Source organism: Sporothrix brasiliensis (assembly GCF_000820605.1).
Source record: "Sporothrix brasiliensis 5110 chromosome Unknown Cont20, whole genome shotgun sequence".
Classification (NCBI taxonomy): domain Eukaryota; kingdom Fungi; phylum Ascomycota; class Sordariomycetes; order Ophiostomatales; family Ophiostomataceae; genus Sporothrix; species Sporothrix brasiliensis.
The window spans coordinates 4,942,826-4,964,848 of NW_024467139.1; the positions used below are offsets into that span (position 1 = coordinate 4,942,826).

The window sequence follows — 22,023 nt, forward strand, 5'->3', positions numbered from 1 at the left end:
CACCAAACCTAAGCCACAAATAGTGAGGTCCTCCGTGAGTCGCGTCGGGGGGCGGAACTTTAACTTTGCGGAGTGGACTTCCCGAAGCACAAAGCACACCGCGATAGCGTCTTGGTACTTGCTGATCCTGATCGAGAACTGTTCGTTTAGCTTGCCTTGCATGGGGATCTATCGCACGGTGAAGCGTGGTAAGGTGGGTGGGCGGGGCGGCGCGCGTTGGAGAGGTGGAGAGGTGAGCAATGAAATGCCCGCTGTCGTACCACAAACTCGTGCCATTGTGACACACTTCCAGTGCAAAGTCAAAGTGAGAATAGAAAAGCAGGGGGGGACGGAATAAACGAGAACAAGCGGTTGGCAGCCGGCTCAACAGCTGGTCAAGCATAGAGAAAAGCGAATCAAGACTCGGCAAGCGGGGCACGGTGGATGGCGTTGTGTTGCAGAAAAAGATTGCAGGACAACAAGCACAGATGTGAGGCGGACGAGTGCAGACGAGTTGCAGGACAATGAACAACAAAACAACACAGCGGGCGGCAATGATTGGCGGCGCGTGTGGGTGCAAAGGCTGCAAAGAGCTGGTGGCGTAACAATGTTCGGCTGCAGGTGGACGGATGAAGCTGTGAGATGCGCGTGCCGTGGAAAGATGACGGAGGAAGAATGGCGACGATGGAGAGAATTGTGAAGTTGAAAGTCAAAGGAGCCCAGGGGAATGCCACCCTCCCCCCGAAGAAAACAAAAAAGGGGGACGAACTTGCATAGAGCCTGATGTCTGTCCATTGCACCTGCCGTCTGTGTATTGTCGTGGCGTGAGTCGCCCGTTCCTGCCTTGATGACCCTCTTTGGGCACTGATCTTGTGGATTGCAGTTTCCTGACCAGGTCCAACATGTGCAATAGCACAAAAAGGACTTGTGTACGTCGTGCGGATTGGGCAGGAGTGCTTTACTGTAGGAAAGAACGGGGCACACGACAACACAGCACGACAGAGAGCGTCCAAAAGGGCAGCAGGATACAAACGGAAGCTGCGAACCATCATCTACATCGTACTTCGACATGGCAGATGCGATTGCAGATTGCCGCCTTCTTTCAGCAGTTCGCTTGGGTTAATTGCGTCGCTTTTTCTTTCACCATTCGAACCCGTGCACGTCTCCTGCTATCCTCTGCACGTGCGCGCACGCGTGGCAGCCAACAAAAGACAAAAATAGGCGGAAAGCCAAAAAGATGGAAAACAAGGGACGTCCCCTTCCTCCCGTCCAAAACCAATGACCGGCCGGGTCTGACCCCCAACGCCAGGCGGCACGACATCCCACGCCAGTGTGACAGATTCGCCCTCCGCCAGGGCCTTTCAGGACGAACCTTGGGATGCATCGGCTGCATTCCTATTCGCAAGAGACCTATCAAAACTCCCGGGGCGTGGCACCTGGTGTGGGGAGCGCTGCGGCAACAAAACAGCAGCAAACCAGAACAGGCCTGGCCAGAGCAGAACCAAGACCTGGACGACGCAGCCCGACGCAAGACGCCAGTGTCCGCTGTACGATGCGTGCCAGTGTGCGCCATTTGCGCTGTGCGCGCCGTGAGCAGAGGAGGACCGATGCAATAATTACGGAGCACGTCGTATTGGGCTCTTGTGTCATCGCGTTGACCGTGCCGTCCAGTCAGAGATTGAGTTTCGCTGGCTTGTTTACTGGCCCCCGGTGAGCCCCTTTTCGACCTGCTCATGAATGTTGGGAGTGGGAGCCGCCGGTACAGGGCAGTGTTGAGACTTGTGCCCAAAGTATCCAGTTTCTGGGGCTCCCCGTTCCCCTCGTAGCCATATGCTCGTCTTAGTCGCTAACACATTTGCGAGTAGGATGTATAACGGCAGCGCTTGCCAGGCTCCGTGGCCCTTTGAGGCTTTTCTTGTACTCTATAATGCTCAGCTAGGCCCAGCCAAACCAGAACCATGCCCAAATATCAGTAGGTCCGGAGGCCCGCCTCATGCAATGCGCAAAGTCGTAATTACACTCCCGCTATCCCGCAAAGCCCCCGTCGAGGCCCTTTTCTCCCTGTTTGGTGTTCTGTTATCGAACCTCCCGTCTCGGCTGCCACAATTTCATGGTACCCAAAGATCATTCACCTCTTGTCTCGGCCGATTTCTTCGTCGGAAGGACAATGCGACACCCAAATCGGCTCGTACACCCCAGGCCTCCCTTCTCTTCAAAGCAAAGATACTGTGTGATTCGAATGCTTTCTCGGGAGCCTTTGTGGCACATATTTTCTCAATGTCTTTCTCCGACAAAACAGTGCAGTGGGCATATTTGAGGGACCGATGGCACATGTGCTGCATAGCAGACGATGAGTGACAGCATGAAAGGGGAGCTCAAACAACGACATAGATGGTGAGGCTGGCGGCTTGGCCCGGTGAGAAGAAGACCAGTGCCAGTTGAGCCAATTGCATCGGTGATGTACTCGGTGTCGAGGACCAGGGGACAGGGGGGGCATATCACATCACACGTCTGTGTGAGACACGGGCCTTTTCCTCCACGGGAAACTACATTGTTTGGTTGCCGCACGAGCAAATTGGAAAGTAACCAGAAAAAGAAACACTTCGAGCTGGGCGTGCACACACCCCGGGTTAGTGCAATGTTCCTTTTGTCCCTTGCCCATATTCCGTATCCCGCCTTTCGCCTAGTACGGAAAACGTAGATCCCCGGTTGTCGACGTGCTTGTGGCGGCAAGGAATCGTCCAGAGCCGGAGAAGGCGAACAAGAAGGGGCGGGAAGGGAATGGAACGGCCAACATTCGCAAGGTTTGATAGAATTCTTTGTCTGAGCGGCATGGCTTTTGAGTCAAGTCTATTTACAGGAATAACATTGTTGACTGTACTCCGTAATTACACCTTTGTTGCTTTTGGATTTTAGGCCCCTGTCTCTGTTTCCTCGCGTAGGAGATCCCCTTTCATGTATTTCTTGCAAAGGTACTACTCCGTGCCCGCAGTAAAGAAGCCTGTCGACACCAAATTGCGGACGTCACATTCCGGTCCTGAACTTATGCGCCGGTCATGTTCCCACTGATCCTAATCGTATTTCGTAATTTATTTGTTCTCGAGATTTTGGCTTCTGATCATGACCGCAAAGCCACAAGCCACAAGCTGCCACCACCTACTTAGCCACATTCTCGAAAACACCATATTGTCTTGCGACTTTATTGCAGAGTGGAGGGGCCAAACAAGAGGGACGCTTTCCATAGCATTGCATACCTCAGAGTACAGATCGGTCTTTGAGACCCTAGCAGAACTCGGTGTCCCATCATGGTGGTTAGGACATGGGTCGACCAAGACAACCGGGAATTTCCCCCTCTTCAACAACTAATGTATACGTTACCTGTCATTTTTGATGAATTTTCTCTGTCACACCTCGATGAATGTCCTTTTTTTCTCGTCATGTTTCCCGGGTAGATCAAGGCCAAGAGCACACGCTCCGTTACAGGTGTACATACACCGGCAGCACCACCAGGGCGGACACAAACGAGGGGACAAGAAATGGATTCGCTGCAACATCGAGCCGAGGTGCAGCGAAAACGATGCCTCGATACTCGATTCACGTTGCAGCCTCAGTTTTCTCACTGCTATGTCGAAGACAGAGGTCTACACGGTATTACAGTGCTGTTCAGGTAGGAACGAGCTAATTTAGCTCCCACTATCGTATTTCCCATTTCTCACTTGTTTCCTGTGTTATTCCCAGCACCGGTCGGTTGTCGGTCCCTCTTTCCTCAGCATCGCTCATGTTTACCCCCGTCGAGCCAAAGAAGCCCACTTTCACAAGCCCCGCGAGCCCCGGTTCCGTTCACCTTGTCTTTTCTTCGCTCGACAATCCACATTATTTCCACTTCTCGTAACAAGTAACCGCAGGCGTCTCCAGTTTTCCCGCGGAATGGCGTTGGCGCTACTCGGTCGGCTGCCCGCATCTCGCCTCTTTCACCGACGGGGAGAGATGACGAGAACAGGACCCATTGCAGACCACCGGCGCATTATACGCAGAAGGGAAGGTGCCGGGGCGCTGCTTTCCTTTCTTGCTCTTGCCGTTTTGGCTTTGCACGACCCCCTCGGTAAACTCATCCGCACCTGCTGTGCCGAAGTACGAAGTAGATACTGATACTGCCAGCCGTGCCTTCCTCAGTTGCGCAACACCAGTCCGGTGGGCAATTCCCCTCCCCTTACCCCGTGCTCGCCCTTGCAATATGGCACCTCCTTCGCCTGGTTTCGGTGTCCCGCCACCCGCAGGTCCTAGCAGTTCGTAGCCCGCGCACAATACACAATACACAATACACAATACACAATACACACAGCGGACCCCCTCTTCTTTCAGCCCGCCCTCCCTGCCTTGATCGCCTTGACGCTTGCCAGTATCTGATGGTCACAGTTTTGTACTTTCCTCTGCAAGTATCACTTTTGTATGCAGTCCCGCTTGGTCTGGCCTCCGCCTTCCTGTTCCTACTGTTTGCCGGCCCACCGTACCTTCCTCATCTTCCTCATCTTCCTCGCCTTCCTTGTGATAAACACATGCGCAACCCAGGACAGCACGACGGCCAAATAGGCAAGCACGACAGCGCCATCCACGTAGACTAGAGGGAAGCTGCTCCAGAACATCGTTAGCCGTGCCTTCTCCTCCGTTCACCTGCTTGATGGACCTGGCCTAGCGTCCACAACGCTACACCACTCGTACCTGCCCTCGACACGCTCATTCTCTTTCCGATAGGTCGATACATGGGGGGACGGCGGCAGGAGCTGCCCTCGTGTCTTGTGTTGGTGATGATGATTATTACCCCGTCAATACTCCGTGAATTCGAGACCTCCACACTCGCCAGCACGTCGCTCCCGCGCACTACGCAAACACCTCTGCTACCACTTCGGCCTCACCCACACCCACACCCACAACCCACAACCTACACTCCCTCCCACTCACTTACACCGTCCACACACGCAGACATGCCTACTTCGGAGTCGTCTGGTCTCCCTTCCGTGGAGCACGCTAGCCTTGCCTTCTCATGTACCTTCCATCTGTTAATCGCCATTTTCCCTCGTCCTTTTTCCTTCACCTGTTCCCATCCCAGGTCTCTTTATTGTCAGCATCAACACCCCCCTCTCTCTTCACTTCTTTACTGCAGGCCTCTGACAACAGAGAGCTGAGGTTCGACGCAGCCTTCTGGCATAGATGCACGGAGTGACCAACCATCCTCAAAGCGCCTCTGACCTTTGAGGTCCACGTTTCTCCCTTCGTCGCTGGCCTCCTTCTTTTGTCAATACACGTTCGTTTTGCAGATCTACAACCTCACACTCCCTCGGCTTGACGCCTCTCTATCAGTTCCTGCTTTTTTTACCCTCGCCTTGGCGTAGTTTATCGTCTTCTTGACTTTCTCTCTCGCTTCGCCAGGTTCCGTTTTCACCACGGCCTGTTTGTCCCCCCACGAATGATCCGTGTGGTGGAAAACCAGACAGCTACCGTCCTCCGTTTTCCCCCTTGGGCTGCAGGCTCGCTTTGGCTGCCGTCCCCCCTCCTCTTCGAGTCTGAAATTTCGCGCTCTCGGTCTCTCACAGCGTGGTTGGCTGTCATCTGCACCGGCTGTCGTTTTGTCGTGCCAGCTCTCAAAAGGAGCTGATACTCGGGCAGCATCAACATTAATATCCAAGCTTGACGGCGGAATGCTCCTGAGATAAGCCCGCGAGAGTGCGGCCAACGCCAACTGACTCGACTGTCTCCTGGCCACCTTTTCTTCCTACTCGCCCAACGAACGTCTTGGTATATCTCGCCTAAAAAAAATCAACAACAGCAACAGCAACAACAAATAACCCGGGACAAATGCCAGTCAAGTCGATACAAATTTTGTTATGAAAACGCCTCTTCTGAAGACATAAGCTCATCCTCGTATTCCTTTTCTTTCTCGTTTCCGCTTCTTTCTCGCCGAACCGTTGCCGCTTTTCCCTCCATCCACATCTTCCTGCGGCTCTCTTTACGCGCCCTGTTCTTCTCTGTTCCACACCATCTATATCGCCAGACCACACAACTGAGCGGCAAAAGTAGTAGACAGTTCGGAGACGACAAATCTACAAGACGTCAAATCGGCCGCGGTCTTAACCAAAAAGGAAACCGGCGAACTATAAATCGCCTCCACGCGGAACTGCAAAGATGCTCTAGGAGCCCATGGTAAATATCAAAAGAACGCAACAGCCCGAGTGTCCAGAAAAAGTCCAGGGCGACGCCTTTGAAAATCGCTACATAAACACAGACAACATATTCGTTTCCGCCACTCCGTCTATCGGCACTATCCAAGGCATTTCTTGGTCTGCCTGCTCATTCACTTTTTCGTTCCATCTGCATTCACCACCGCTGCCCGACTCACACACTCACCACTCACACTCCTTTTTGCCTTTGTTACCCCCCCCCCCCCCTCCCGGTGCCTTGCTGCCACCCGCAACGAACCGCTCCGTGTGAGCAAAAATACCACTCTGCCAGCCACAGTAATTACAAAGTTCGAACGGCACCTGCGTCAGCAAATCACAATCTCTCTTCAGCACCTGGACTACGCCTACACAGGTGGTGGCATTGCAAGGGCGACCACTACCGGTGATAGCGACAACACGAACGAGTGAATAACAGTGGCTGCAACGGCGGCTGCTGCCACAGCACTGCATCGTGCTTGGACAAACGATCTGTCCTTCCCTACGTCTCTTCTCCTGCTGTCTTCTCTTTGCCTCCTTCTTTTTTTTTTGTTTGTGCGCCGTTATACTGCGTACGCACGCCTCTCCTCTAGGCTCGCTCTTTCTGCGCCTATTGGAGCATCAGGCTTGTTCACCTGCTTCGTTATTTTCAAATACCCATCGACCATCCTTGCCGCCTTTCCTGTGGCGAGAGGCTTTTCCTCCCATCCGACTCTTCCTCGTCTCCGCATGGTCCGTCCTCGATCTCAACCCAACATCCGGTGCGGCCATTCTCTGGTGAGCAACTCTACTTGTCACTGCTTCTTTCCGTGGTGGACTGCATCGAACGCCGATACTCTGGTAGTACTATCTCTGGACCACTCTACCTCTGGACCACTCTATATTTCTTTTCTTCGTTTTCCGGGTCCTCTTTTGGTGTCTCCTTCGTCGATGCTCTGACCTCGTTCGGTCTTGTTTTTTTTTTTTTTTTTTCAAATCTATCGTCGATACATAAATCGAGCCCACAAGCCTCGGTGCTGCTGTGCGTCTCTCAGCTTTTTCTCGGTTTGGTCATCAACTTCATCTCACATTTACATCGCATCTGGATCAACCCTCGACCTCCGTCCCCATGGAGTGCTGACACACGATCTTACCATCCCACTCAACTCGTTGCCATATAGGTTCACGTCCTTATCATGAAGTCAACCAACGTTACAAGCGTTTACGCCTCTATTTAAACCCGTCATTATCTGCCTTCACATCCGTTCTCTTCCGCAGGCATTGTCAAGTGAAGCAGAGACTTGCGTTCCAACGACAGTTCGGATCCTTTACACGCCATAGAATGCATCCTGCGCCTAGCCTTCTCGAAGCACCCCCTTTGCGAGACGACTCACGCCAAACCCAGCATAGACCAATGTCCGCCGGATCCGCAGCCACCGACCAGGGCCGCACGCCTTCAACACCCTCCTCGCCACACATGCGGCTGGACGCGACGACATCTACCTCTCCGACTGTCACAACGGTGACGAGTGGAAGCGCTGGTGCGGCCACGGTGGCCGAGTCCACCGGTGACGCGCAGCCATACATCGCAGGGGACGAGGTCTCGCCTACATTTGCCGCACAGGCCATCTTCTCTGTCAAGGACGGCTCCGACCTTGGAGGCATTCGGCGGCCCAGTCGCCGACGCACTGGCCCCCTTTCTGCGTCACAAAGAGAAAAGGCGGCCTTGATCCGCAAGCTTGGTGCCTGCATCGACTGCCGGCGCCGACGAGTTGCTGTACGTATTTCTCGTGGTTTTGAATTTGATTATTTTATATTTGGCTATTTGCCAGCTTTCTCTCCTGGGAGGCGGCGATACGAAAGTGGCAGTTCCCGAAAAGAAGAGGATGCAGGCTATAGATGCTTACGTTATATTGATTTTCCGAAAACAGTGCCACCCGAATCATCACAACATGACCTGGGAAGACGCGGTACGAAAGTACAAATCGCACAGCCCGACGCAAGAATACAGTCCCCTGGCTGGCCGACCCATCAGTCCGGCACGAGGTGGCCGAGTGTCCTTTGGGCAGTCTGACGCGCAAGACATGGAGATCGACACCACGCCAACCCCAACGACACCGCACCGAATGGCCGAACAGCAGCACCAGTCGCCACCACAGTCACAATTGCCACAGCAGCGAAACGTACAGCACCAGCCACCGCATTCTCGCACCCTTCTCCAGGCACAAGCAAAGCCGCATCCCATCCCATTACCGCCGCCCATTTCGCGCCGGCTGTCTGTCGGAACCGAGGCACGCCTACGAACCCCACTGCCTTCGGGTCCGTCAGGTCGCAGTCTCGAGAAGCTCGCTTCGGCCGCTCTGCCGGGTATCGAGAGCCTCTCGGGTGATCTCCAAAACGCCGCAGCACGCATTATCAACAGCACGAACCCCAGCCGCACACGCTACGATGCTGTTCAAGTCATGATCCTGGTGTGGTCGAACGACACCGATTATGAGGTCCGGGACGCCATTGACGACTTGGCGGAACTGTTCGAAAAGAAATACAATTATTCGGTGGACATCAAAGCGATTCCCGTGGGGGCACAGAGCCCGTACCGCTGGCTTTTGCACACTGCGTCACAATTTATAAACAACCGCGACTCGCGCGATACGCTCAAGATTGTCTACTATGTCGGTCACACGTACCTGGATGTAGAGCGTGAGATGGTTCTTTCGAGGCAAGTGTTTTGTTTTTTTGGTCTAGTTTTTTTTTTCTCTTCATTTTTATACTTGCCGAGCCCTACGCAACATCATTTTTATTCATTTTTATTATTATATCCCACATTTATAGTCCGAAGTTGCTCGACGCTCAAAGATGGCTGTTTCCTAACATTATTTTGATGTTTATAGTTCCATGGAAAAAGTTTCGACTCAGACGACGACCATCCGCTGGAGCGGTATCCAACAAGTTCTCGAGGACGCAACGTCGGACACGTTGATGATTATGGACGCAGCCTTCTATCCCTGCTCTAAAATGGCACGGCGAGAAGGCGTCTTTGAACTGGTTGCCGCTTCTGCTGGCGAAGATCCAAAACGGGCGCTCGGACGTGTCGCCTTTACACGTGCACTCATCGACGAACTCAGCACACGCCTCAATCAAAAGTTTCGCGGCCCCCTGTCTGCTTTCTCAGCTGCAGAACTCCACGTACGGCTCATGTCAAACTACCCACGGATCATTGAGGACCGAAACCCCGACAAGGAGCGTCTCACGAGCTTCCCTGCACCGCTCCACATCCTAATCACGTCGGATGCTCGGCTTCCGTCAATTCTCTTGGCGCCTTCGCGAAAGCCGCTACCAACGAGCCCTGAAGCAACAACACCGGGGACACAGTTGAACCTCACGCTCCGACTCGTCGATGGCGCGGTCGACAAGCCCGGTTGGATCGAGTGGATGCGGCTGTTGCCTGAAGGCGTGCGGGAAGTCAAGTGCGAAAGTCCGTACCGCAACGCGTTCCGATAACAACGAACCAGAGGCCAGGTCAAAGTTTCCTACCTTTTTAGCGTGTGCATACGCATAGCCCTTTTTTTTCTGCGCTGCATTTCCTGTGTTCATTTTCATATGCATTGGCGACTTAATATCTCCCCATTTTATGTTTGATGAGTAATACTGTCTCGTTGTTTTATTTTCACATTCTCTCAAGATTACAAGTTGTGCAATTCTACGAGAGATGGATAGCAGGATATGATGGGATCACCAAAAGTCTTGGCTGAGACTGCAACGCAACATGGTGGGTGTTGTTTTATTCGAACTCTGCGCTCTTGGTCTGCTTATGTGCGAGCCTCACCTCTACTCACATTCGTACTCGAACGCTTGCATCTCGCCCTTTTTTGCAGTTCAGTCTTCACAGTATGTGCGATTCCAGTCCATGCCACGGACATGGCATATTACCATGGCCCCTTTATATTTTCTCTAATACTTCTTCTTGCTTCCCGCGTATTTGTCTTTTTGTCATGCAAAGAGCACTATGTGCCTTGACGAATGGGATTTGGACAAATGCGGTCCAACGAATGGCATTGCGAGAATCTTGTGCTCAATATGATACCACCCTTTGAGGTTTACTTTTTACTTTCCAGTTCATTTGGCGGAGCATAACCCTGCACTTATATTTTTTATTTTTATTTTTATTTTTACTTTTACTTTTACTTTTACTTAATATCACCGTGTCCACGTTTACACGTTATTCAATTTCTAGCATTTTTGAAACGTACGCCGCAAACGGTTCGGCCAAGGCCGTCTTGCTTAATGTTACAAAGATCGTTCCAATCTTGGAAATAAACAAAACCAAAAAAAAAAAAAAGACACCCGCATAAATCATTAGCTTTTCTCAATCTGTCCTTTTCCATTATCTGCCCCTTGCTCACAGTGCCAGCACGACCACGACCGACACACCCACGGCCAGCGCCTTGGCCCAGCCATGGCCGGCGGCGCCCAGACGGCCGGCGGCGTTTGTGGCGTTGGACGACGCGGCGCCTTCGAGCAGCAGGGCCGGCGCGTACGCGCCGTTGTCGGCGGTGCTGAGCGTGCCGTTCCAGCAGTACTGGGCGAAGCAGCTGCTGCAGACGGCGGGGACCGCGGTCTGGGTGCGCGTGAAGCTGCGGCTCAGGACGGCGCAGGCCAGGCAGGTGGGCCAGCGGGCGTCGAGGGTGCCGTTGCCGCGGGTGGCGGCGTTGAAGCCGTTTTGGATGATGGCGTTGCGCTGGGCCAAGGGGTAGCTGGGGTCAAAGGTCGAGACGTTGCTGAACTCGCTCAAGGGGGCGTTGGGCAGGTACACGACGAGCGGGGGCAGGGTCTGGCCGTCCGACAGGGAGAAGTTGCTGGCGTTGCAGCCGAAAAAGGTGGGGCGCTGGTTGAGCTGGAGATTGACAAAGGTGTGGTCGTCGGGGACGGGCGGGAACAGGGTGCCGTTGGCGATGGCGCCCAAGGAGCGGTCGTAGGAGGCGCGCAGGGCGGTGCCGTTGGGCCAGTTGAAGTTGGTGTCGGCGGACGAGTCGACGGCGACAATGACGTCGACGGCGCGCACGGGCTGGATCAGCGGGTGCAGCGGGAGGTTCTGCAGGTCCTCGCCGCCGTCGACGAGCGTCAGCTGGGTCGCGTTGGCAAAGTCGTTGGTCGCCGGGTGGTACTTGTAAAAGGGGTTGGGCACGTATTGGGCAATGTCGTTGTTGGCCTGGCCCAGGTCCGTGAGCAGGTCCTCGATGATGTTGAGCACAAACGTGGGGACGTTGGCCTGGGCGCTCAGGTTGGCCAGCAGGAACTGGTTGAAGAGCGTCGACGAGGTGCCCATGACGAAGCCGAGCTGGTCGAAGCCGCGCACGCAGTGGCTGTCGCTGGCCGTGGGGACCTCGCCGCTGGAGAAGTTGGAGCCCAGGAACTCGGTGGGCACGAAGCCGAAGGTCGTCGGGTCCCAGGAGCCCATCTCGAAGGCGTTGAACTCATAGACGGTCGAGTTCAGGGCAATGATGGTGGTGCCGGGGGCGCGGCTGTCGGCCACGAGGATAGGGAACGGGGTGTCGGCGCTGGCAAAGTTGTCGGTCAGGGCAATGGACGAGAAGGTGTAGTCGAGGCCGCCGTCGGGGGCGTTGATGAGCTGGTACGAGAGGGCGCGGCCCCAGTAGTCGGTCAGCGACGTCTCGTAGCCGGCGTCGGCCTTGGCGGCGACCTGATGGGCCACGTCGGTCCAGTACTCGGCGGTCGAGAGGATGCCGCGGCGCTCCACAGACACGTCGGCGGTGTCGTCACGCTTGGCGGAGCGCGAGGTGTTGCTGCCGCTGTCCTGGGCGTCCTTGCTGGGGCCGACGAAAATGGAGTTGTCAAACCGCCAAAGATCCGAGCCGGGGTAGCCGTCGCGCATCTGCACGATGGTCGAGAAGTTGTTGGCAAACATGGAGCCCACCAGCCAGCCGCCGCCCGACAGACCCGCCAGGTACGTGGACGCCTGCAGCAGACCCGCGATGCTGCCGTTGGCCGGCTGGTCGGCGGTGCGGCTGTCGGCGGCGGCCAAGAAGCCGGCGCCGTTCATCAGCGCGCGGTAGCCGCCGCCGGACATGGCCAGGCCAATCTTGGGCCGGTTGGCGTCGGAGGCGCCGGAAATGTACGCCTTGGCGTCGAAGCCCGAGATGTTGGCGGCCACCAGGAAATCAATGAGCGGCTGCAGGGTGTTGTTGCGGCGCAGCGCGAGCCAGTCGGTCTCGCTGGGGGACAGGGCGTTGGCGGCACGGGCGGAGGGCCGGGCGGCCGGGCAGTCGACGGCGAGGGGCGAGTAGTTGCCGGAGGGGCTGTTTGGGAGGGCGCGGCGCTCGAGGTTGAGGCCATAGTCGTTGTTGTTGTTATTGATGTCGACGGGAGAAAGGGGGACGGCCGAGGCAGCGACAAGGGCTGGTGCAAGGGAGGCGAGCAGGCCGAAGACAACAAGGTTGGACAGAGCCATGGCGGACGAGTCAGACGAAACTGATGAGTACGAACGAGGTGCAGGCAAGCCCAGTCGCTGGTCGATCATGACATCGAGTCAGGCCGAAACTGAGGCAGGTCAAAGTGTCGTGTCTCGCCCACGGAGCCTTTGGCGCGGCGTTGGCGAGTTGTATGGCCGCCGCGGAAGGCACGGGCGAGGATGGAAACAGTATCAAAGAGGGAAGGAACGGGCGGGAAGGCGCGGTGGGAGAGCTGGCAAAGAAGCTTTGACGCTGCAAATAGAAGAAAGAAGGGAAATGGTGAAACAGACACGTCCGGGTATCAGATCAACACAAGATGGACGCTGACGGCCGAGAGGAAGAGAAGAAAGAGAAGAAGAAAAAAAAGCATGAAATGCAAACAAAAACAACGGCCCAACCACCGACAACTTCAAAGGAGGAGATGCAGCTGGGGATCATATATTGTGAGATGGATGAAGTCTGTATTTCCACCCTTTTTTCTCTGCACCAAGACCAACGAGCGTGTATACTAGTTAGACAGCCGGCATTCCTCGCCTGCTGCCAAAACGAAACCAACCAAACAAACTAACACTAGGCTGAGGTTGGCAGAGATGGTCTATTGCACAGACTAAACTCCTTATGAGCAGCTGCTTAGCATACATTCTAGATACTGCGTGCTCTGTTGTAAAACAAGCAAGACAACGAGAGGCGGCCAGACCGTGCCAACAAGAAGGATCCAAATTAAGCCGTAAGACCAGCTCGGTCTCGCAAAACAAAGAGCAGGAAGCACGAGTGGAGGGACACTAGGACGGTGTCACGCGTGCCCGACAGTAGTCTCGCTCCTTTCTCCACCAGCTTGACGGCGGCCTCTGTCAGATACCATCGCATCGGTTGCTTGGTTTCGGCTTTCGTCTCATTTGATTGGCGCCGCGGCGACGTCCTTTTGAAAGGGAGCGCGGTTCTTGCTTCCTTGTAGGGCAGCATGGCGCAGCAGTGGCATGACTTTTCCTCCATTCAAAGACCAAGACAAACAGAAAGCGTGTGAGACATGGGCCTGTCCCTGAGTCTTTGATCTTTGCAGTCCGAGACGTCCATTTACGACACATGAGAGGACGGAGGATGCCGAGATGAGCTGTCTCGTACTTGTTGTCTCGCCAAATACGTCCCATCTTGCAATGCGTCTACACAGTACGTCGTACGCCGTGTGCACACCTTTCGTGCAGCCCCTGCGTCTGACAGCCAAAGTCGGCCCTCGGGATGCTGCAACACACCGTGACGCAATCTCGCGACGACCACAATCAACGTTGCAGCCGCTCTCGACAAGTCTAATGCATGCCAGTGGGCGTTGGGCCCTTGCCTTAGGGCGATCTTGGCGCGTAACTGCACGGAAGGGCCAGGCTCAACGGGCGGAATGCCCGGGCGCTAGGAGGGAAGGGGCAGGTGGGGTACAGGGGATGACAGTGGGTGAGCTGGGTCGGTCTGGACATTGGGGTCCTCTGCTGGGCGAATCACACACAGACACACAATTTTACGACGTATTATTGTGCTTGGCTTGGCCATTCAAAGCCACAATCCGCAAAGGCAAGTTGTCGTGTGAGGTGGAGTATTTCGTATGGTAATATGCCGTATGATATTGAGAGACAAGTCAAGGCAGATTGTCGCTTGTAGGAGTGGTGGTAATTTAAGTACGGAAATAAGCTCGAGGATGATCAACAAGGGGTTTTTGTGTTCTTTTCTTTTTGTTTCCTTCTCTTTCTTCATTCATTACATTTTTTTTAAAAAAAAAATCCATTTGAAAATAAATAGTATAACTTCAACAAAAAATTGGTGAGAATATGTTTGTACAATACACGTAAAGATATCCAAGCCAGGACTGGCTGAAGAAGGCGGATAATAATAATGATAAACATAAAACTAAAATACAAGGATAGATAAAAGTGTGATGGCGTATTCAAGTAAACACAACTCGACCGGATAGCACCGATCGCAACAGGAACACCATCATAGCGCTGCAACCTCCCGGCTCAGATGGTCCAGTCCAGTACTCGCAACTTGTCTTCAAGACCCGTTTCTGCAGTACACTCCCTAGACACTACGATGTCCTTACGAGAATCCTACATTGCTTGCCCGATTTATGCTGACCACCGCTAGTAGAAAGGCAGACGAAAGACGGAGTTCCATATGCTACTTTGTTTTACAGCTCCCTCGAGTATCGCTTTCTGAGCTGAGCAGTAAAATGTCTACGCCGTAAATCTGCCTTGACGTGCCTGAGACGAAGAGACAACATTCGGATGCTGCCCGTCGGAAACAACTTAAACCCTTATTTACGGCCTTTGCTGTGTCGACAAATGCCACATCCCTGCAGACATGGACATCGGTGGCAGGGACGGAGTAATACGACTTAAGACAGAACATATGCATAATTCATAGCCGGCCATTCCTCACGTTCCTATCCACTTCCACCGTCGAGTCCTGCCAGCTATACGACGCAGGTAATACTCCGCACTGTGCTCGCTGCGTATATTCTGCAGTAACAAAACGTCGATGATTGTATGGATGACACGTCCACTTCGCAACAATGCGAGGCTTGGACGTATCAATCCAAGAGAGAAAACCAATTGCAAATTATGTAAAGCAAACAACCAGATGCCGCAGCAAAAAAATAAAATAAAATAAAAAATGGCATGCCTAGATTGGTGATCTATGAGACTACCGTGAGGACAGTGCAAAATACAGTACAAACAATTTTGGCACTATACGACTGCTATCCCATTCGGGCTGCAAGCTCTTTGGCGTTGCCTGGCAACCGCTCCTGTTTACCCTAGGCAGGTCCGTGTCCGACTGTCTCCACTTGCCGCTCCTGCTTTCTCTACCGGACCCAAGGAGTAAGACAGTTCCTTCCTTTTGCAGAGACCTGGTAAACAACGGCATCTGCATCGACACTTTGTGATTTCAACTTTCTTGCTTCAATCAACAACCGACCATCGACAACAAGCGCGACAACGACCACGACAACACGACACCGCCGACAACAACAGCAACCGCCATCGACCCGACGGGACGCACCCATTTTCGCCATCAACAACATCGATGGCCGCGCTTTCCTGAATATCGGCAAAACACGACGACGTCTTTTCCTTTTTTTCCCATTTCGTTTTCTGTTCTTACATTCCGTCTTTCTTTGCTTGCTTTTCATCCTTCCCCTTTCAGAACAACCACCATGGAGCCCCAGTCCCCGCCCAAGAGAATGACGCGTGCGCGTGCCGCCGCGAAAGCAACAACAGCCGACAGCATGTCGTCTTCCGCGCCTACATCCACGACTGCATCCTCGCGAGCCAAGTCTGCCACGGCCTCGTCTCGAGCGAGAACGTCCACCGCCACCGCCACCACTGCATCGGCCGCTGCCAAGCGGAAACTCCGCACCGACGACGTCGAGACCGACAACGAACTGGACGAGCTCGGCCTCGACCGCCCCCAGCTGCCAACCATGCAGAAAGCTGTGCGTGCCGCCCGTGGCCGCCCCAAGAAGACGCCAGTTGAGGCGGAGCCCGTGTCCGCGTCCGCAGTCGTTGCACCTCGTCCTCGCGGCCGGCCTCCAACCAAAAAGACACCAGTGCCAGAGGCGGCCCGGCCGTCTTCGCGGGCTTCTACGAGCACAAACACAAGCACAGTCACAGCCGCATCCACTACAGAAGCGCCGGCTCCACGTGCAACAAGAGCTAAGAAGACGGTGACACTGGCCGAGGATGCACCCGAAGAACCGGCAAAGAAGCGGGCGACGCGTGCCCGTGCTACATCGGCAACAGCCAGCTCAGCCGCCGCGAACACCTTGCCGTCGGCCACGACGCGCATCTCCGTCCGCAGTGCATCGGCCACCGTCGCGGCCAAGTCGGCGGCCATCAAGAAGAAGGTCACTTTTGAAGAGCCCGAGAAGGAGAACATTGTTCCGGCCCGAGGAGGTGGTAAGGCACCCGCATCTGACACGGCCACCGAATCGACGACGACGACGACGACATCGACGGGCCTCAAGGCCAAGCCAGCCCGGCGAGCTGCCAACACATCCAAGGCTGCAGCGACATCGACATCGACTGCCGGCCCTCGCTCAAGAACGGCCTCGGGCAGGGCTGCATCCGCCAAACCGTCGGCACCGCTCAGCCCTAAGAAGGTCACGCAAGTCCGCCTGGCACGCGACTTTGACGTCGATTCCGAGGATGAGCTGGGTGCTAGTGACGAGTCCCACCTCAAGCCTTTTGAGCGGAGCCCCACCAAGCCGTCTGTCGCTGCCGGTATCACGCCCGCTGAGCGCACCAAGGCACTAGCCAACGCCGGCCTCGACCTCGAATCCTCTACACGCGACATCACCGCCAACTTGGTGTCGATGACAGCCCTGGCGCCCCCTGACCTCCAGACAGGCCTTCTCACGAGCCCAGCCCGCCGTCCCCCCCCCTCTCCTGTCAAGGAGGGCCTCATGAACTCCCCGGCGCGCCGGCTGGATGGCCTTGTGACGATGGACGGCGTTTTGGCCTCGACCAGAAAGACCTCCAGGCACAACAGCGGAAGCAGCAGCAACAACAACAAAAGTGACGGCAACGGCGGGGGAAAGAGCCATTCTTCTGTCCTGTTCTCTCCCGCCAAACGGTTCCCAGTGCACCCCAAGAACCACGCGGCTGGCGGCCAGGACGATACCCTTCGCTCGCCGATGAAGCTGTCTTTGCTGCAGACGCCGGCCAAGCGCCCGGCTTCGCCGGTCAAGGCGGCCATTTTACTGCAGCGTCCCGACATGAATCCATCGTCGCTGAATGGCCAGGTCGAGGAGGCCGAGGGTGACGAGACGGAAGAGGAGGTGGCAGAGGACGAGTTCAATGAAGCTGACGAGGCCGACGTCTCCGATGCGGAGACGGAAGACAATGGTCACGAAGCAGACGGCAATGTCGAGAACAATGACCAGACCGAGTCCCTGACTCAGATGCTGCAAGACATGGCCGCCGATGCTGCCTCTGCTCTGCGTGATCCTGAATCGCCTTCGCGCCGCAGCGTCCCTGATCGTGTCTCCGCCGCTCTTGCTCGTGCCGCCGATCCCACCATTGAGGTTGATTGGGAGGAGGTTCAGTCCGACGCCGACGACGAAGTGTCGCCGCCAGGTGAGCCCATGGATGTCGACGAGTCGGTTCTGGGCGCGGCCACAGCGCTTGTGGCCATGTCCCCGCCCGAGCCCGAGCCCAAGGCGCCGTCCGGTGTCTTTGGCCTGCGCGCCAAGGACCTCGAAGACGGCAACGACGACGACTTGGATTCCGATAACGACGTTACCATGCGCATGCCGCTGCCCTCAAACGACGATATGCCGGCAACTCCTTGCCCCGCCAGGACACCCTCGAGCCGGTCGGCGCGTACCAGCATGGGAGGCCAAAGCACGGCCAAGCGTCCTAAGATGGGCAAGTTTGGCTTTACGCCCCTGGCCGACCAGCTCAACGGCTGGAAGGTGCGCAGTCCTGCCAAGGCGGCGGCCACACCCACACCGACACCAGGTGCTGAGAAGCAAGACCCCGAGGTGCCCGAGGTCCCCACGGAGCCTGTCGAGGGAGCCCCCAAGGTGTCGGCCGATTCCAAGAACACCTCTGTCATGCCGTCATACTTTGACGACGCCACGGTTGGCCGGGCTCTTCGCGCATCGCCTCGCCAGAGCGGGATTCCTGTGCCTTTGGACGACAAAGAGTGCGCTGGTCTTATGGAGAACGTTGTGCTGCAGGAGGAGATTGAGACACCCGAGTTCGATGAAGACCTTGTTGTGACAGAGGAAGACTTGGACTTGGCACAAGAGGCCAACGAAATGTCGCTGATGGAGCCTGCTGAGCTTGCGGACATCCTGCACGTGCCCCAGAGCTCCGACGATGCCATGTCTGAGGCCAGCCAGGAGTACGGCGACGAGAACGCGATCCCCATCGACCCGGCCCTGCTCGCGGAAAGCGGTGACTCGCCTGTTGCTGTGCCGCCCGTTACACCGCAGCGTGTTTTGACGCGCACCTTCCACACGGTGTCCAAGGTGCCTTTGAAGCCGGCCGACGACTCGACCCCGAGCCAACCCTTGTTTCGCCGTCGCAGCATGAGTGCCTCGCGCCTCCCCACTTCGTCACGCCGTCGCTCCAGCATCAGTGTTGCGAGCAACGCGAAGAATGCGGACAACGCGACTGGCGGCTCTACCCACGCCAGCCCCAGCAAGCGCAGCGAAAACGGCCGTGGTCTTACGCGGAGTGCGACCGTCATCTCGTACTCCCCGTCGAAGCGGGATGGGCGCCGCGAGAGCCATCGTGAGAGCCGGCGTAGAAGCCGTCGCGAGTCCTTTGGCGGGCCGGCCTTGACCCTGGAAGATGCTCTGTTCGATAGCAGCGAGGATGAGAGCCCCGAGGTTGTGAAGCAACCTGAAGTCGCCGCTGTGATCGCATCGGCACCAGCCACGCCGACCAAGTCGAGTGGAGACGTGAACGAGGATGCTGACCCCAGCTGGTCGACGGCGGGCACGCCGGCACGCACGCCCCGCCGGGACCTGGACCCTGCCCTGCTGCGCGGCGCGGTTGTCTTTGTGGACGTGCACACAACGGAGGGCGCGGATGCCAGTGCCATCTTTGTCGAGCTGCTGACCCAGATGGGTGCGCAGTGTGTCAAGACGTGGTCGTGGAGCCCGGCGAGCCCGGCCGGCGGCAGCAAGGACGGGTCGTCGCGTGTTGGTATCACGCACGTTGTCTTCAAGGATGGCAGCAAGCGTACGCTGGACAAGGTGCGCGAGAGCAAGGGTCTTGTCCAATGCGTTGGTGTCAGCTGGGTTCTTGAGTAAGTCGACTTTCTGTGCAAATGACGAGTGGATATATGACATGACTGCTTGCTGACGTCGTCCGCCTCCAGTTGCGAACGTGGTAACCAATGGCAGGATGAGGCGCCGTACTGCGTCGACACGGCTCTGTCGCCTCGTGGCTCCGGCCGTCGTCGCCGGAGCATGGAGCCCGAGGCCCTTGCTAACATCAACGGAATCCTTGTGTCGACGCCGCCCAAGCAGACCGGTGGTCCTTCGGCCGCGGTTCGTGAGTGCCGCACGGCCCCGCCGCCGAGCACGCCCATGAACCGTCGCGACAGCACGCTGTGGATGCGCACGCCCGACGACGAGGACAGTGAGAACAAGCGCCGCGGTAGTGGCGCCCGCGACGGTGGCCAGGACGATGACCAAGAGAACGGCAGCGGCGATGTCGACGGCTATGGCGAGCCCGACTGGGGCATGACGGCCCTGCTGACGCCGGTGCCCAAGACACCCGCACCGGAGGCCATTGCACGCTATGCGGCCAACATCGCCCTGTCGTCGCCGTACAGTAGCGACGCCGGCAGCCACTACTATGGAGGAGGCGGCGGCGTCGACGACGACGACGACGACAGTACCCTGGCGTCGATGCAATTCGACCAGGGCCCGCTGGTCACGCGCACGTGCCCGCCTAAGCAGCGGTCGGTGTCGTACCACGAGCTGGGCGCGGGCATCCTGTCGCGCGAAAAGGACGAGGGCGTGCTGATGCGTCTGATGGCTGCGCGCCGCAAGAGCCTGCAGTTTGCGCCCAAGATTGCGAGCCCCCTGTCCAAGGCGTGGAATTAGGGGCGTGTGTTTTGTGTTTGTGTTTGTGGGTGTCGATCTGTCTGATTATGCACACATTGCATCGGTTTCCGTTCAGGCGTCTCGGAAATCTCGGAAAGGGCGTTCTTTTTGACTACGAGAAACATTTTGGTCCTTGTTTCTTCTGGTTTTGCTTCTTGGGTACATTGGGTTGAATGTGTTGTCTTCGTTTTCTTTTCTTGTCTTGTTAACATCTCTGCATGCAGTATACGTGCACAGATTGACCATTGGCCATTACTTCTATTAACTCGAATTTTGATTGTCTCTGTCCTGTCGTGTTTTGGTTGCAAGCGAACGTGCTTGTGGATTTGACATCTGTCGTTGGTCGACTTATGTTGTCAATGCCGGTCAGCGATTCCTTGCGGGTGGAGCAAAGTCGTTCTGCACCGACCCAACGCGGTACCATTTCCAATGTCTCGGATTTCCTCATCTGGCAGCTCTGGGCCGATTGCATTGGACCGCTGAAGCCTCAAACGTATCTCGCCTGCGCATTTTGTTGACACTGCTTCCATCGTTCAGCAAATTCAATACGGCCTCCGATTGGCACTCGCCATTGCCTTCCCCGGCCCCTTCTATCCGCGGCCGTGACAGCCGGTCGACGGTAGACACCCGCCGTCTATCCCATTGTTCCCTGGCACCCCAATCGTTCGTTGCCTGGTGTGTCGATATTGTCAACCGCTCGATCTCGGCTTTCTCGGCCATGTTTGGTACGGCAGACCGTGGCTGCAGACCGTGCTGGCCATTGCGTTTGTCGGCCTTGTCAGTTCCGTCGATGTCGTGTACCCATCAGAGCCCAGACTAGCGCCATTCCGGCAGTCGTCCCGGTGGTCCCAGTGGCCCTGGCAGCACGGCTCACACTACAGAGACGGGTACGGACCACCTGGGTTTGCATTCCCGCGCACTCCCGCGATGATGGGCGACGATGTGGATCTGTGGATCCGTGACAGCCCAGGTGTGTCGAGGCGTGGCACATTATGGGCCAGCGATGGATGTGTGGCTTTGAGCAAGGGACACGGAGACGGTATATCCTTTGTATATTTTCACATGTTTTTTGTATCGTCTTCCTGTTTTACATTTCTATCGTGGCCGTTGTATCCAAGCCTGTCCCCAATATACCCAAATATTCTACCGCATCGTATCGTATCGCATCGCATCGACTCCGTCGTCTTTATGCCACCGACACGTACGCGCGCAGCGCCTTGACCGCATCGCCCTCGTGCTGCTTCAGCAGATCCGTCGCCTTGGCCTTGGTCATCTCCAGCTGGTCGACCTGTCCGTGTTAGTAGGCGGTGCTCAGAACACACAGAACAAAAGGGGAATGGAGTCCTCACCAGCAACGTCACATCCGCTGCGTCGACCTTGACCTTCTTGGCCGCCGTGCCGCTCGCGCCCAGCTTCAGGTTCTTCATCGCCTTGCTCATCGCCTCCTGGTCGACATGCTTGCCCGCATCGTTGCCGCCGCCCACCGCGTCCAGCGACGCCAGCGCCACGGCCGCCTTGCGGTCCTCGGCCGACTTGGCCTTGGCGGCCACGTCGTCTTCGAGGTCGACGTCGTTGGCTGCGGCGGTCGTGGCGCCCTCGTGGACGTTGGACGGTTGGCGGTCTTCAGCCATTGTGTGTGTGTCTGTAAGTGGGGTGGGAAAGGGAGTGTCGGACGGAGAGGTCGGAGGTGGGTGAGGACAAAGTCGTCGGTGGAGGTGAGTTTGGCGTCGAGAGTTTGGTGATGATTTCGACGCGGTGCTCTCTGGTAAAAATT

General features: G+C 56.1%; 4 protein-coding genes across 4 annotated transcripts; 2 read left to right on the forward strand and 2 right to left on the reverse strand.

Annotated features, from left to right (window-relative positions):
• Window positions 1-7,584: 7,584 nt before the first annotated feature.
• Window positions 7,585-9,671, forward strand: SPBR_06823 (uncharacterized protein; the record flags this gene model as incomplete). Its single annotated transcript, XM_040765079.1, has 3 exons — window positions 7,585-7,947; window positions 8,102-8,870; window positions 9,076-9,671. 3 exons carry the CDS (start codon window positions 7,585-7,587, stop codon window positions 9,669-9,671), a joined length of 1,728 nt encoding a protein of 575 aa, XP_040617297.1.
• Window positions 9,672-10,569: 898 nt separating this feature from the next.
• Window positions 10,570-12,639, reverse strand: SPBR_06837 (lysophospholipase; the record flags this gene model as incomplete). Its single annotated transcript, XM_040765093.1, has 1 exon — window positions 10,570-12,639. One exon carries the CDS (start codon window positions 12,637-12,639, stop codon window positions 10,570-10,572), a length of 2,070 nt encoding a protein of 689 aa, XP_040617298.1.
• Window positions 12,640-15,839: 3,200 nt separating this feature from the next.
• On the forward strand, window positions 15,840-20,249 carry SPBR_06371 (uncharacterized protein; the record flags this gene model as incomplete). Its single annotated transcript, XM_040764628.1, has 2 exons — window positions 15,840-19,444; window positions 19,517-20,249. The coding sequence occupies 2 exons, from the start codon at window positions 15,840-15,842 to the stop codon at window positions 20,247-20,249; spliced, it is 4,338 nt and encodes a 1,445-aa protein (XP_040617299.1).
• A 1,186-nt stretch (window positions 20,250-21,435) lies between these two features.
• Window positions 21,436-21,880, reverse strand: SPBR_07969 (uncharacterized protein; the record flags this gene model as incomplete). The annotated part of the gene is made up of 2 exons (XM_040766221.1): window positions 21,436-21,537; window positions 21,599-21,880. The coding sequence occupies 2 exons, from the start codon at window positions 21,878-21,880 to the stop codon at window positions 21,436-21,438; spliced, it is 384 nt and encodes a 127-aa protein (XP_040617300.1).
• Between the last annotated feature and the right edge of the window lie 143 nt (window positions 21,881-22,023).